Raw genomic sequence first — 13,383 nt, 5'->3', positions numbered from 1 at the left:
CTATTATTTCCAAGGCAATTTTTAAACAACAGCACCCCTTTATTTTTCAGATTACGGCTACATTTTTTTTAGAACATGTTTTACTGTTTTTTTGTCTGTAAGACACCCCCACAATGGTGTAACCTTTGAACTTCATAGGTTGTACCATTGTGGGTTAATTCTTCCCTCAAAAAATGGACCACAAGCTTGATCACGCAGCAACGCCAATGTTCTGGGGAGGCAGAATGACAGGTTATTTAGTGCTGTTTCGATATTTGAGCCTGAGGAATGCTTACAGATACAGTGATCCCTCTGTCTGAAGAGAAAACCTCACAGATGAGGTAAGACTGCTTACAGCTATGAAACAATATCTGAAACAGATTGAAAGACATTTTCCTCAACTTGATTCATGTTCCTTTCAGCTCGCTCAGGTGTTACACCTCACAACAGAGAGGTGAAGAGAGCATAAAAGATGTGCAAATGCACTCTTGCATTAGACACGGAAAACAAAGAAGAGTTCACATTTTGTCAGTTGTTGAAGGCTCCAGTGTCGACTGACAGACATTTTGGATTTCTGCTCGTCTTTCCGACATCTTTTGCTACATTGTTCTGCTGTAGATAAAGATTGATGTGCAAGACTGTGCGCAGATCCAACATGAGAATTACATCAGAAAAAAAAAAAAAAAAATGGTCTTGGTCTGCAATGTGTGCAGACACTGATTGCTCCAGCTTGTCTTCATACCTGCTCAGGTTTCACTGCAAGGCTTGTCAATGCCTCCCAGGACTTCAAACGCAGCGCTGAATCCTTCACCTTTACCTTCACTCGTGCCTTCACACCTTTGCCGGCAACCTGTAGCGCAAGCAGAGCGATTGTAAATTACCCATAATTACCGAGATTTGAGATCAACGTAACAAAGACAGGTTCTTTGCTGTTCGTTGGAACATCACATTGGAGCTAGCTCTCTCTAATTAAAGCTGACATTTTTCCGATGTGCAGTTATCTGCTGTGCAGCACTGAGAAAACTTCATCTTTGCCGGATTCTTTCTTTTAGTGCTGAACATAAAAGCAAAAAAAGAAAGCGGGCCAGAGAAATGTCTGGGAAAGAAGCTCTTCAAATGTTCTGGCAAATCTAAATAAACTTCAGAGAGATAGACTCCACATGTGGTTCCTTAAAAAAGAGATCCGTGCAACTGGATGAGAAGACAATGGCAAAACTTGGCTCTACGCGCCTGCTTCCATCCAGAGAATCACAGCTAATAACAGCACAAGAAGACAATGCCGTTCCCATGCTCGCTGTTTATGCCACTCTCATGCTTGCCATTAGATGTTCTCATTATTCTTCCCTGTGTCTTAATGCAAAGTGAAAACAGACTTGGACGGCAATGAAAAGTTACCCAATCGCTTAGATGTCAAGCGCTGTGTGAAATCCATTTATCCCCGATCATTATGACAGTGTTTTTCTGTCTGTATCGATAGTCATTTCCTTTCTCCCCGCAGCAGCCTTAGAATCTCCGACGCTGGCGCTGAGCACAGCACAGTCCCACGGAGTGCAAGCAAAGGAGGAAATCAATAGAGAAAATATTGCTGCAGGCTCACACATTTTTATCTTGCTTTGAACGAGTCAGCTTTAATTTAGCTTTGATCTCAATTTGCTGCTTTTGGGATAGCTTGGCTGCACACTGAACCAGGAGGAATAAACTTCCACTAGGGCTTTCTTACAAAAGACCCTTTCAAAAGAGGCCTTTATTTTGCCTATATATACGTCAGTGTCCATTACTGGTTTGCAAGGAATAAAGATAAACAAAATCAAAACAGCAAATACTACAGGACTCAGAGACACATGGTGCACGTCTCATGCAGACAATTCGCCAACTGCACTTTATCTATTCTAGTCAGGGAGTATTTACGGCCAAGCAGAGCAAATGTTGGACAATGTTAGCAAGGGGGTCACAATAAAGAGATCCTTAGTGTTGCTGTCACATGATGCACAGCTGGCGTTGTTCTCACTGCTCTGCCACACCACTCTTCTCCCTTACACATCATTAGAGCTGACACACCAAAGGGTTAGCGATAGTATAGCATCACCTCAAGTCTGCTAAAGATGTCTGCCCTTCCCTCATCCTTTTCCAAACCGGTGCATTCTTAGGGAGGGGAGTTGTTTGGGAATTTGTTTCTCTTTTATAAAGCAGAGACAAAAGGGTAGGATAAATGACCAGGCAGAGAAAAGACCAGTGCCTTGCTGGGGAGAAAGGGAAGGGTCTAATCTAATTTGGTTAGAGGAGGATATGTGTGTGTGTGTGTGTGTGTGTGTGCGCGCGTGCATGCGCACGTGTATGAGCGTGCACATGCATGCATGCAATGCACAGTGTGAGGGGACTGTGGGAATGGAACAGGAGGGCTGTGCTATTGAATGGAACCTCCAGAGCCAGAAGCAGTGGGGAGTCTCCCCAGCCGCGCTGATTCCAGGCCGGCCACTCAAAGAGGGATTAGACCAGAAGAAGGCCTTCCTGATTAGCAATTCACACTCAAGTGCCCCCACGAGGACCTCTGCTAATAATATTGCCATCAGCGTCCTTCACCGACCCAGGCAATAAAATAATTTGGACTTTTTTTCCCCCTTCCCCTTCTCCTTCGTCTTGAACGTCTACTAATCGCTCGCCATGTTTTAAAAGAACTTTGCAGAACCAGCTCTCGCACGTCTCCGCCGGGTCTTATGGGACTTTCTAAAGCAAACAAAAAATGTGTTTGACTGCAACTGTTTTTGGTTCATTGCTTCGTCTCAAGCCGCTGAACTCCAGCAATCCCCCTCCTCCTCCTCCTCTTATCCTCCTCTTCCACCACTTCTTCCTCCCTTCCTCTTCTCTTTGCTGTTAAACGGCCTCCACATGAAAGAGTATGATGTAAGAACGCCCCACCAAACTAATATTGCTGTGTCAAAGCAGCCTCAACCCAGATGTCATTGGGCTTCATAACAAACAACATTCATCACAGCGCTGTTTATTGCAGATTGGCTGACAGCTTTCCCAGTCCTCCACCATCCTTACAATGATACTAATCTACTCTATAAGCACTTGAAAGGTTACAGCGACGCAGTGACATCCTCTTATCAACCACAAGACGCTATGAATGAGGTCAGGTGGGACTCTACCCATAATAACGGCAGTGAAACAAAGCAGGTTTTAATGCAGCAAAGTGAAAAGAAGAGTGAAAGAAATTAGTCCTCATTAATAAGTTACTTCATTGAACTTTCATTTAAACCATATGAGCAAAGAAAACTGCAGCTTTGATGTTGACAGGGCTCTTCAATAATTAATTGCTTGATTCATATGCGTTTCCTCAAAACGTCTGACCCTTTACTAAAACTGGCGCTCTTATTAAAGCTCCTGCATTTCAAACGGGACAGAAAAAATACCGTGTGTGATATTAAACACAATTATCTTTGCTTGCGGTTGCAAAAAGAAAAAAAGGCGGGGGGGGGAAACAGGTTTCTTTTAAACTGGGATAGGACCCAGTTTACTTTTTGCTTCTTCTTTTTTCCTCTTCACAAAATGTGGAGTGGCAATAAGAGAGAAAATAACAGATTATGTTGATAAATAGGATCATCCTGAGCTAAACGCTGAATGCGTGCGATCAGGAGGGAGAACAGGATCCTCGGACAATGTGCAGGGCATGTGGACAAATAGTCTCACCTCCAGCCGAGTGTGTTGTTTCTTCTCTTTGTGCCCTCTGAAAGAGAAGAGGAGGGCCTTGGTTAAGAAGATTATAGCCCTACCCCACCCGTACGTTTAATCAACATGCCCTTTCAGCGCCGACAACAATGCCAAACATGTCTAAAACGTCCCCCATTTCTCCCATAGCATACCTCACATGTTGGAACAGCATGCGAGGCATCTAACCACAGCAATTAAGAGAGAAAAAAAAACTATGATTACTCTTACTGATACGGAGTTGGTGTAAGCAGATCATGTTTTTCCCCTCAAAGAACCGATGCCGTCAATTTCAGAAATGTAACCATCACAGTGGCGTGTTTGATAACAATCTCATTTCGGGCTACGCAGAGAAAAATGTATTAGCTTCAACTCATTTTTACTGATCAAAATTCCCTAAAGATCCCAAGGAGGTTTGCTTCCTCACCCCTTCATTTCTTTCATCCATGCTTAAATATGTAAATAAAATGTCTAAAGTCATTCTTCAAAGGGGAACAAAAGAAAAAAGGCGGCTGAGGGAAAAGACAGCCATAAAATTCCTCCGATTCTCCATAACATTAGCCAGAGGGGGGCCAGCTTCCAGCCAGAGCCGAGCAGCAGGGGAGCCAGCTCGCACCATAGAATCACACATCGCAAATCCCACACACAAAAAAATAAAATATCTTTTCAGCTTCAGCCATCAAAGAGCACCCCCACCACCACCACCACCCCTCCCTCCCCCACCTCCTTTCACTTTATTAGTTACAGAATTATCTCACAGTTGCTGATTTCTCAGAGATGGAGCTGCGCTGCTTTTTCTTCATCGTATTGTTGGGGTTGCAAAGATGAGATAAAGTTGCTGTGTGTGTGAGAGTGAGAGTATATGTGTGTGTGTGTGTGTGTGTGTGTGTGTGTGTGTGTGTGTGTGTGTGTGTGTGTTATGCACTTGTGTGAGTAGGAATGAGCTATAGAAGGGGGCTGTATATGAAACAGGGGGTGGTAGACAGAGAGAGAAAAAAAATTATAAAAGAGACAGTAGCTGCTGAGGCTACAGATGCTAAAGACTGAACAGGCCTGATTCCTCCCCTTTTCTTCTCATTTTCAAAGACATATCATCATGACCAAAACAATCATGAAGGAGTGGGAGGCAGGAGGAAAAGACAGGAGCGAGAACAGAACAAAGGCGATGAATTACAACAAACCAGTAGACTGTGTCTTCTTATTAGACTGTGTGACAGTATTATCTCGTCGGCTTCATTACACCAAAGACAGCGATAATAAGGGCAGATATTTGCTTTGAAATATGCCAGACAGGGTTTCCTAAAAGCTGAACGATCAGTCAATGGAGAGCAGAACTGGCCCTGGCTCTGGAAACACATTGCTATTAACATTATTCTGCTTCACATTAAAGCGGTCATGTCTTTTTGTTCTTCTCCTACACATTTTTGTGTATTTTTGTTCTTCCTCTACACATCAGCTACATGATAAAGGTCTAGTGAAGAGGGAGGGACAGAGCACGCATGTCAGCTGTTGCCCTTGTCTTTGTGAGGGGTCAGAATATGTCACATGCAGCCTGCTACTACATCTGGGCTTTTTTTTTTTTTTTTTTTTTTTTTTTTTTTTGACAAAGAAAAATGCTTTGCATATCATTCTGAATTTGCCACTGAACAGATTTTAACACAACACAAAATTACTGCCGGGTTAAAAGTATGGTGTGCGTCAGGAAAATGTAAGCGTGGCAGCTAAGAGCATTGCTTACAAACTGAACATATTAGCATTTGCCATTTTGAAATAAAGTGATGAATGTGAGATATTTTGTCGGACCAAGCCCCTTCAAACGTTAACAGCTGGATACGTAGAATCTGAGAAGCATATGTGCTGCATAGGAGGAGGGTATTGTGTTCATAAGTGTACTCATACCCTATATTTATGCTTCTGCTCCACACACTGAGCGCTAACAGCTGAAATGCCACCACTGAGATATGCCTGTGCTTAAACCATTTAGGCACGCTGGTGCCAGGTTTCTCATCTTGTCCAAACACATTTCTGAAATACTTCCAAAAGCACTTTTGTGACTCTTGTAAAAACTTACTAAAAGCCTCCCTGTTTACTTGTGATCAGTATTTCACCCCCCGATGAAGACCACGGCCAAAATCTTACCGCCACAAACTTTTTACAAGGTAATGTGAGTGAGGTCTGGAGGATCTCACACACATAAAAAAAAAGGTAAAAGGCCTCATAACCTGTTCTTCTGTCACGCCACCCAGCTCCTCCACGAACAGACCGACGCAATATAAAACCAAGATGGAGGTGCATTGTTGTTACTCACTGTAACAACAATGCACCATCAGGGTTTACGTGCGCCGTTTATTGCAGCGGTCTATGTGTCGATGCGTTGTATGCGGTTTATTTTATGACACACTGTGACTTTGGTGCTGTGTCTTATGCAGGCCCGGCTCTCTACAGGAAATGTTTCGCTTTAACAGGCTAATAAAAGCACATCCATTCATTCATTTTCTAAAGCACTTATCCTGTCCAGGGTCACAGGGGGCTGGAGCCTATCCCACGCAAGAGACAGGATATCTGCTGGACAGGGCTAACGCATACAGTATATAGTAAGTGTAATACATCCATACTCATGGGGAGACGGTCATTTCACCAGTCGCTTCACGAAAGCAGCGCTTGGTGAAAATGCAAAAAAAAACACCTCCACTTTATTAGTAACCACTGATTCACTGCGCAATCATAACAAATGAGCTCAAAATAAAGTTTTCTCGAGGGGAAGCTGAAGTGAATTTTCCCGGTTCAACCAACGGTGGCAGTTTGTTTGTGCCTTTCTTCTCAGCGGGAGAACAATCATCACTGATTGGACCCATTGCTTTATGAATGCTGTTGAGTAATATCATTAATGACTTCATTTTATTAATTAAAAACATCTTCCTCTGAGAAGGTTTCATCACCAAGCTTACACAACATGGTAAATCACACCCGAAAATATTCTCTGCGGCACAGTGCCACAGACACTTGAGCTTATTAAGATGTGAAGAATGAAACAGCTTTTTACTGTAATGTGTCTGTAAGGCCAGCTAGACATCCACTTTGGAGTGAGAGTCTCTTATTAGAATCAGGGATTATAATAAAGGGTTTACAGATTGCATGTAAAGAGATTGAAAATTCCTATTAAAGGAATTGTAAAATTGTAAAATAAATATGTAAATACGGTTGCATTTGAGGTTGCATTTGTGATGTCACTCAGAGCTGATTCAAAATCAGTCATATGGTCCAAAAAAGTAAGACATTGTAGACTGTTGTGACAGTTCATGTATGGCTCTCAAAGTGTGACACAACTAAAGAAATAAACATCCCGGAAAAATGGTGAAAGTACTAAAATTGTCCACATCTGGTGCGCATACAGATGTCACTGTGAGAGAGGCTAAGCAGTATCTGAGCTACTAATGCAAGCTTCTCTGGGCTTGACAATAGAACAATGTCAACACTTGAGGCTTTGTAAAAGGAATTTCACCTTCTTATTTATTTGCTGGACTACGTCCTTTATTGAAAATGACAGGATATGACTGCAAGGTGTTATTGAACATTGGTCAGATCACACTGAACTAAATTCTAAACGGATCCTAAAATGGGATGTGCTTTAATCAACAGCTTTTTAGATGCTTTCTCAACGAGTGGTTCCTGGTGCGTTCAAGAATGATTTCATACAGACAGCCAACTCTCTCTTAGTCAACAGAATATAGTCATTATTATTTTTTTTTTTACTTTTTATATCCATTATCTTTTCTTCTTTTTGTTATGTATGTAAATATATTATTATGTAAAGGGGAAATCCGCCCTACAACATACTTAAGTCATGCACGCAATCACTGTCATCTTAAACTGATCAGCATTCATTTTGTCTGCATGATATTGAAGACTATGGTTCTCTGATCATTATTTTTCAGTTTTTCATCACCAAAAAAGCCCTATGGGTGAATCCAGTCAGTATACAGGGAGATGTCAAAGTAACTACATTTACTCAAGTACTGTACTTTACGTGAATATTTCCATTTTGTGCTACTTTGTACTTGAACTATATTTCATGGGGGGGGATTTTACTCTTTAGCCCACTGCATTTATTTGATGGCTGATACAGGTCCCTTTGCCAGTTCAGATTTTACATACAAAACATGTATCAACAAATAAAACATGGCGCATTTTTATAGAGTAAACTATTGAAAAAAAGAAATATGAATCAGCTCCACCTCGACTTGACCAGCTGCAACATGAAAATGCTGCTTACATGTTAACGCAAGAAACAGAATTCCAATAACACAACATAGCATAATGTAATACTCTGAAGGGTGGAATTCTGCATAATACTATACTTTTTATACTTTAAGAATAATAAGCTATTAATATTCCTGTACTTTTTCATTTTGTGTGCAATTTTTACATTTCTGTTACTTATTGTGGTATCAGATCAAGTCAATACTATTTATATAGCCCAATGTAACAAATGTCAAATTTACCTCAGGTGGCTTTACAATCTATACAGCACATGACATCCTCTTTCCTTTTCGACCCTCACTTCAGATAAGTAAAAAAACTCCCCCCAAAAACCTTTAAAGGGAAAACTAAATGGAAGAAACCTCAGAAAGAGCAACTGAGGTGGGACAAGACGGACAGGCATGCAAAATATGACATGTGTACAGAATAGACCAATTTAATACAATTACAATACAGACGTATCCATATGACAAAATGATACGCAGTGTGTACATAATATACAGTATGAATAAGATGGGTCCAGGAGGATGTCGAGCAGCTTCCAGGTGTTGCCAAACAGCTGGAGCCTGAGTCACACGGCCTCCTCTCCACCATGGAACATGGAAAGAGAACAGGCTACACAAACACACAAGAAGCAAAACTCATCATTCACACACACACACACACACACACACAGATATATCATTACTTTATGTCGAACAGCATCATCTCTGTTCTTAGACCCATGTATGTTTAGTAATGTCTTCCTGTGCAGAAGGGACACTATGAAATTAGTTTTCTTATGGATTATCTCATTGTTTAAAGCATTTCCTTAGTTAAAGTAAACATCTGGATTATGATCAAATAAACTAAATATATAGAAAATGTTGTGCAACTGCAGATTGCAGCAGTAAAAACTGAATGTGTTGCTGTGTGCTATAGCCTACATGCTATTTTAGGGGAGGTGGGATGCATTCTAAAACTTATTTCACAAGGGAAAGCAAAGGAAGAGGGAAAAAAATATGTTTGTTTGTTTTTCTAAACTTGCCCGGAAGTCACATCACATATGCAGACCGTTAAAATCAGTTGTAACCAAAGCTCTGGTTTTGGTGCGCCTGTGAGCCGTATTACGCAACATTTTGGGGATTCTCATTAAAAAAAAAAAAAAAAAATGCGTCCTGTTGTACCAAAAGTTGAAGTTTGCGGTTGAACACAAACAAACAGAGAGAAGGGAAGTTTGCTGCGAGCCCTTTGAAACTACTGTAATGAACAAGCTGTTCCGCACGATTTGAAAATAATCCGCGTGTCAGTGTCATCTTTCTTATGCAAAGCAGCTGTCTTTGAAGGCGGATCTTTTGGCAGGTTAGACCGGGACGGAGGCTCCGACCAGCTCTCAGACGAGCGCTGCCACCAAACGCATCAACCGCCTGCTGACGGGAGGAGCAAAAATCCTGCAATTTCTTGGGACCGAGGATATTTATTTGACTTATTTTGCTGACTGATTCGTTGTTTCAGGTGCCTTGTGAGCAGCCACTCCCGCAGCCATAAAAAAAACAAAAATAAAACAGGAGGACAATTCATTTTGTTGCGTTTCCCAAGTTGTCGCACAAGGACTGAAATCGCTCCGCTGCATAGACAGAGTCTGCGGGGTTGGAACAACAAAAAAAGAAAGTGACATGAAACGTGGGGACGGATGAGTGAGAGTTTTTGGAAAGAATCGGAACACATTAGCGCTCTCTTTTACTCCCAGTAGACTGAACTGCACGGTGCAAGAGAGAGAGAGAGAGAGATAGAGAGAGGCTGAAAGTAGCTCCAACACTTAACAGCTACAAACTGAGAAGGCTTGAAAGCATGGACCTGAACGCACCCGACTTCCAGCGAGAAAACGTGTTCGGACCACTGCGGAGTTTATGTTTTTATTAAACTCTGCGAGCCTAAAATGAGGAAACGATGGTCTTGCAGCAGATAGTTCTGTAAGTTTTTGTTGTTTTTTGTTGTTGTTTTTTTCCCCCTCCATATTGATCTGACGCACAAACACCAGCCCGGTTTCATCACTGACTTTTTGAATGAGAAAAAAAAAAAAAACGTGTGTTGTGGTAGCGGTGAAACATTTGGCCCGTTTAGTTTTTTTTTCTTCTTTAAATCATGAAAGGGAGAATGCGTTCAACTGTTAAACCGAGCCTCATCTATGTGCTGCTGGTCCTGTGGAGTGGTGGGGGTTCCGCCATTAGCTCAGTAGACCCCGACTGGTCCGGAGAGGGGAGATGTCAGCACATCAGCATCCCCCAGTGTAAGGACATTGGCTACAATATGACACGCATGCCAAATCTTATGGGCCACGATGACCAAAAGGAGGCAGCGATAAAGCTGCAGGAGTTCGCCACGCTGATACAGTTTGGGTGCCACAGTCACCTCAAATTTTTCCTGTGTTCACTGTACGCTCCCATGTGCACGGAGCAGGTGTCCAACCCCATCCCAGCGTGTAGGGTCATGTGTGAGCAGGTCAAGCTGAAATGCTCTCCCATCTTGGAACAATTTAACTTCCCCTGGCCGGACTCTCTGGACTGCTCCCGGCTGCCGACCAAAAACGACCCAAACAACCTGTGCATGGAGGCGCCCAACAACGGCTCAGACGAGCCTCCTAAAGTCTCCCACACCCAGCCTCCAGATTTCAGGCCCCAGCGGCCCCTAAACGGACAGGACCTGCATCCTAAGGACAGCGGCAGCAGCAGGCAGACGTGCAGCAATCCTGGCAAGTTTCACTTTGTGGAGAAAAGTGAGTCCTGTGCCCCAAAATGCTACCCCAAAGTGGACGTGTACTGGAGTCAGGGAGACAAGCAGTTCTCTCTGGTGTGGACAGCCATCTGGTCCATCCTCTGCTTTGTCTCCAGCGCCTTCACCGTGCTCACTTTCCTCATAGACCCGCAGCGGTTCAAATACCCCGAGAGGCCGATCATTTTCCTCTCCATGTCCTACTGTGTTTACTCGGTGGGCTACCTCATCAGACTTTTTGTGGGAGCTGACAGAATAGCCTGTGACCGAGACAATGGGGTGCAGTATATTATCCAGGAGGGTCTGGAGAGCACCGGCTGCACCATTGTGTTTCTCATCCTGTATTATTTTGGCATGGCCAGCTCCCTCTGGTGGGTTATCCTGACCCTCACATGGTTCCTGGCTGCGGGGAAGAAGTGGGGTCACGAGGCCATTGAGGCCAACAGCAGCTACTTCCACCTGGCGGCGTGGGCCATCCCGGCCGTGAAGACCATCATGATCCTGGTGATGAGGAAGGTGGCCGGGGACGAGCTGACGGGCGTCTGCTACGTGGGCAGCATGGACGTCAAAGCTCTCACGGGCTTTGTGCTCATTCCTCTCTCCTGCTACCTTATTATCGGCACTTCCTTCCTGCTGTCTGGCTTCGTGGCCCTCTTCCACATTCGTAAGATAATGAAAACAGAGGGCGAGAACACGGACAAGCTCGAGAAGTTGATGGTTCGCATCGGGGTCTTCTCCGTGCTCTACACTGTCCCGGCCACCTGCGTCATCGCCTGCTATTTCTACGAGAGGCTCAACATGGACTACTGGCGCGTCCTGGCAGCGGAGCAGAAGTGCGTGGACAGCAGCAGGCCGGAGTCAGACGAGTGCGTCATGAAGACTTCCATCCCGGCTGTTGAGATCTTCATGGTGAAGATTTTCATGTTGCTGGTGGTGGGCATCACTAGCGGCATGTGGATCTGGACCTCAAAGACGCTGCAGTCATGGCAGAACGTGTTCAGCAGGAAGCTGAAGAAGAGGACGAGGAGGAAGGCTGCCAGTGTGTTTACCAGCAGCAGGCCTTACATCAAACCTCACCCATCTCTCAAAGGGCACAGTACTAAATATGAACCTACACGGCCCCCTCCAACATGTGTATGAGCTGGCTCTTTTTTGTATAAACCCAAAACATACTTGTAAAGCCCTTACTTAATGAGACTTTGTAATCAGAGTGCCATCAAAAAAAATATCAAGGTTCATGTTTTATTTATGCAAACGTGGTTTTTTTGTGTGTCTTGAGCCATCTCATGCAAATAGAGCTGCCTTTGTTTGAGAGGAAAAAAAAATCTGCTACTCCTGGATTCACTTATCCAACTGAGGAACTTGGTAGAGAGAAAAAAAATCGTATTGTCCCCCAGACAAAAAGAGTGGAATAAACCATTTGGATGTGCCACGGGGTCACTTGAAAAATGTGCAATAGATGTTTTCCTTACAGGCAAAAAAAAACAAACACTTGTACTGTTAGTGACAGATTACAGACAATGAAAGGACACCACAGACAATGGAGAAAATTGGTTTGGGAGATGAGTGTTGTGCTTCGAGGCTTTTTAATGGAAATGGAGGCAGTGTGATACATATGTTTGAACTGGAGTGAGAGCAGCTGTTTAAAAGCGCTCAAGACCTTCCGAACTGCCCATTGGGAGGCAAATCCACGCCATAAATTAATCAAGCACTCGTTATTGAGAAGTTATTTGTACACGTTTATGTTGTAAAATGTTTGTTTTCCCTTTTTCTTTTCCTTTGCTGTTTTATAGCACAAGGGAACATTTGTATATATTTCTAAAAACATCAGATTTTATAGAAAAATTAATAAAACGTTCTAGTTTTGAATGTCGTAAAAAGCCCGAATTGTGTTTTGCAACTGTGTTGTTCTTCCCTCTCCTTCTCATACAGCCGCGTAAAGCTGGTGTTGTCTTATCAATTTTACTATTGCAGCACTTGTGCCTTCTGGCTATTGTACAAAGTTCAGTTTGCAGCCGTCATTTTAATACATCCTAAAAATCTAAATCATTCACCGTCATTTGTTAATGTGATGGTATGTCAGAGCTGGGTTCTAACGATACGTTTGGCTGATTCAGAATAACTTTAAATATAATTGACAGTGACAGCACTGTTCAGGTGACCAAAAGGTGACACAAAGAGACATTTTTACAATAGTAATAACGGATTGATGTTATGACCAGTTCAGATCAGCTCAAAAATGTTGTACAATGATGTACACAGTATATCTCTTGCTTTGGCAAAACACTTGTACAAAAAGGATGTAACCATGCTTGACATGTTTGTGCTTATGTCAACACACACAGAAAGCATAAATAGCAGCATCTTTATTCCAGTTTTTAAATGTTCATAAGGAAACAATGGGACATTAATGTTTGTCTCTCTGGTGGCTGCATCAAAGACAACTTAAAGCAAAGAAATATGAAGTTAAAGGATTGTACATGGCCTTCCGTTTGCTGTTTATATTCAGGCAACAAAGTAACTTTGCATATAGTTTGAGGTTTAGTTGAGCTAATTTTTAATATAAAATCACATTTTATTCATAGGTTTGATGCAGTGGCTTTATTTTATTTTATTTTTTGCATTTGGACTACGTACTGTTTGAAGAGAAAATTGAATCTTGAAACAGTGTGCACAATTACAGCC

General features: G+C 42.7%; 1 protein-coding gene across 1 annotated transcript; it reads left to right on the top strand.

Moving 5' to 3' along the window:
- The first annotated feature begins 9,119 nt into the window (after nt 1-9,119).
- Nucleotides 9,120-12,582, top strand: fzd10 (frizzled class receptor 10). Its single transcript, XM_028578107.1, has one exon. It carries the CDS (start codon nt 10,072-10,074, stop codon nt 11,836-11,838), a length of 1,767 nt encoding a protein of 588 aa, XP_028433908.1. The 5' UTR covers nt 9,120-10,071; the 3' UTR covers nt 11,839-12,582.
- The last annotated feature ends 801 nt before the right edge of the window (nt 12,583-13,383 follow it).

Source organism: Perca flavescens, chromosome 5 (genome assembly GCF_004354835.1).
Source record: "Perca flavescens isolate YP-PL-M2 chromosome 5, PFLA_1.0, whole genome shotgun sequence".
NCBI lineage: Eukaryota > Metazoa > Chordata > Actinopteri > Perciformes > Percidae > Perca > Perca flavescens.
This window is presented reverse-complemented; position numbering and strand designations above follow the sequence as displayed.

Bases quoted from the DNA above. Each gene is read 5' to 3' on its own strand.
- fzd10 (XM_028578107.1), top strand. From the start codon at position 10,072: ATGAAAGGGAGAATGCGTTCAACTGTTAAACCGAGCCTCATCTATGTG.